The sequence below is a fragment of the Penaeus japonicus genome, unplaced genomic scaffold (assembly GCF_977035675.1).
Source record: "Penaeus japonicus unplaced genomic scaffold, GWHDUDI00000001_assembly GWHDUDI00000033, whole genome shotgun sequence".
Lineage (NCBI taxonomy): Eukaryota > Metazoa > Arthropoda > Malacostraca > Decapoda > Penaeidae > Penaeus > Penaeus japonicus.
In genome coordinates, this window is record NW_028234435.1 from 7,222,805 (window position 1) to 7,225,304 (window position 2,500).

At 42.5% G+C, this 2,500-nt stretch overlaps 1 protein-coding gene across 1 annotated transcript; it reads right to left on the bottom strand.

The window, feature by feature from the left end:
* Window positions 1–819: 819 nt before the first annotated feature.
* On the bottom strand, window positions 820–1,260 carry LOC147467777 (uncharacterized). The gene has a single exon (XM_086556642.1). The coding sequence runs from the start codon at window positions 1,258–1,260 to the stop codon at window positions 820–822; it is 441 nt and encodes a 146-aa protein (XP_086412768.1).
* Between the last annotated feature and the right edge of the window lie 1,240 nt (window positions 1,261–2,500).

Sequence of the window (2,500 nt, forward strand, 5' to 3'; positions counted from 1 at the left end):
TAATCAGTTTATGTAATTTTATTGTCCTTTGTCCTTTGGTCTCTTCGGCACTATTATACGTGATTGTATTTTTTTGAAGTTTTGAAATAAGATAAATGTATCATGCTTTCTTTAAAATGTTTTAGTTACCTTGAAAACTGAATTCAAGTAATGCAACAAATGAATAAGTGTTTACATAAATGTTAAAAGAAATTAAAATAAATATCTATTCTATATAAAGTGAACTGGCCTAATAATTAGTTTGTTATTTAGGTATTACATATAAACACACACAAACATATATCTATCTATCTATCTATCTATCTATCTATCTATATATATATATATATATATATATATATATATATATATATATATATATATATATATATCAGTGGATCTTTAACTTATTGTGGAACATAGAACACGTATACACATGTAAATACATACAGCTGTGTTTCTATATACGTATGAAAATACTGTCTGTACGCATACATACTAGATTACGTATATACAATATATATGTACACACACACACACACACACATATATATATGTGTGTGTGTGTGTGTGTGTATGTATTCCCTAAATTCGATATTCATCATGGACTTATAAATGTATTATGGTACATATAAATGTACCATTTATTCCTTTTTCTCAAATACAGACAATTTTATCAGGGAAAGAGAGACACTAGCATTAACCCTTTTTCGTATTTTATTGTATGATGTCAATGTACCTATAAGCTTCTGGTATATTTTTTTCACTCAGAAATGATATACAATATTGTTAGCTATATATCCTTATATCATAAAGTTCCGACTACGTATCAAAGTATCTTCATCTCACAGACTGGGTCGCTTCCGTCACAGAGATTGTGGAGGAGTGGATTTTGTTGCCTTGCAGGAACAGTGCACAGCTGTAGTCTCCCGAGTCCTTGCTGGAAAAGTCGTGGAACACCAGGTAGGAGTGAGGCACGTGGTAACCCGTTCCCAGGGCGAACACTTTGGCCTCCTTCGACCACAGGGGAATAGGCTCCCCTTTGACGTCTTGCCACATCACATGGTAGAGCTGAAGCTTGCCTGTGTCCACCACCTGAGCCTTGCAGAAGACGAAGGTGTCCTGCATGAAGTCAATGCCGACGGAAGTTCCGTTGACTATGGCAGCTTCAGGCGATGTGGTGTCACGGGCGGGCAGCGAAGCCGACAGTGGAATTAAACCAAAAATCACAGCAATACTGAAGGATACCACCTTCACGGTGAATGTCTGTTGTGGTGCCATTTTGAATTTGTTTGTAATACTTTGTTATACTTAGTGATATTCAACTTTCTGTAGTAGTTGCTAGCAACAGCAGATATCATGGCAGCAGGTTGATGTGTCAGTGAATAATGATGTCTTAACTCCCTTGCCATCATATATATATAGTCATGTAAAAAGTCTCCTCTTCATGGACTTCTTACTACCTGGCTATGTTTATACTGCAATTTAGACAAATCCGAAACGGACCGCAGATACGACAGCTCATGTTCGGTATCTGTGAGACAAGGCAAGAGCGCGTCGAAGATATGACAGCTCATGTTCGGTCTCTGTCGCTTCTTATTACTACGATACGATATACGTGTAATCACAACCATAGAACATTTTAAACTCATGTTATTCCCCAATCCCAAAACTGTGTGCAGATAGCAGTACATTATGCCTGCATTGCGAAATGAATGAATTGACGGAAAATAAGTATATATCAAATCCATTATCGATAAAGCTCCCTTACTTGGCGTAGACTGAGAGAGGAGAGACAGAAAACGTTTTTCAGGGAGACTAAAATACGCGTACTATTCATGGCAGTTACCCCCCGCAATAAGGAACCGCCTTGTCGTGGCGCGGGGGCTTGAACTCCTTCCTCGGAAGAGCCCGTTCCAGAATTGGCCAGTCTCTCCCTCCCGTTGAGGTGGCCTTGTAGCGGTTGATTCTCCGAGGAAGGACGACTAAGCGTTCCTAGGTGCTGATCTAGTAGGTGGGATCACCCCCCCCCCCCCTGGTCCTCCCCCCAGGGGGGCACACACCTGCCCACGTGTTTGCCGTGCTGGCCCCACTGCCAAAATTCCGGCGTCGGTTCGGAAGGCAGGCATTAAGCGTCCTCGGCCGGCTACAGACTCGGAGGGCGAGTCTGTAGCCCCGAGTCGGTTCCCCCAGTTTAGGGTTCCCCCTAAACCGGAAGGATTCGACAACGCTTATCAGATGGTACGGGCTCTGGAAACCCAGAGACAGTGCCGTCTGACGATTAGAATTGCCAAAGACAAAGGCATGATAATCATCCCTAAGGACCAGTCCACTCTCACCTTCCTCCAGGAGACTGACAAGCTCCAGGACGGACGGAAGGTGAGTTTGGCGGCCCTGACTTCTGATGAGAGGAAGTCCAAGATGGTGCTTCTTGGCTTCCCTCAGATGTATGACCTTGAGGTCATCACTGCCCATCCTAAGGTGGTGGGAGCTTCCCGACTTTCCAAAGGGAAGCACCCAA

Bases quoted from the DNA above. Each gene is read 5' to 3' on its own strand.
- LOC147467777 (XM_086556642.1), bottom strand. From the start codon at position 1,260: ATGGCACCACAACAGACATTCACCGTGAAGGTGGTATCCTTCAGTATT.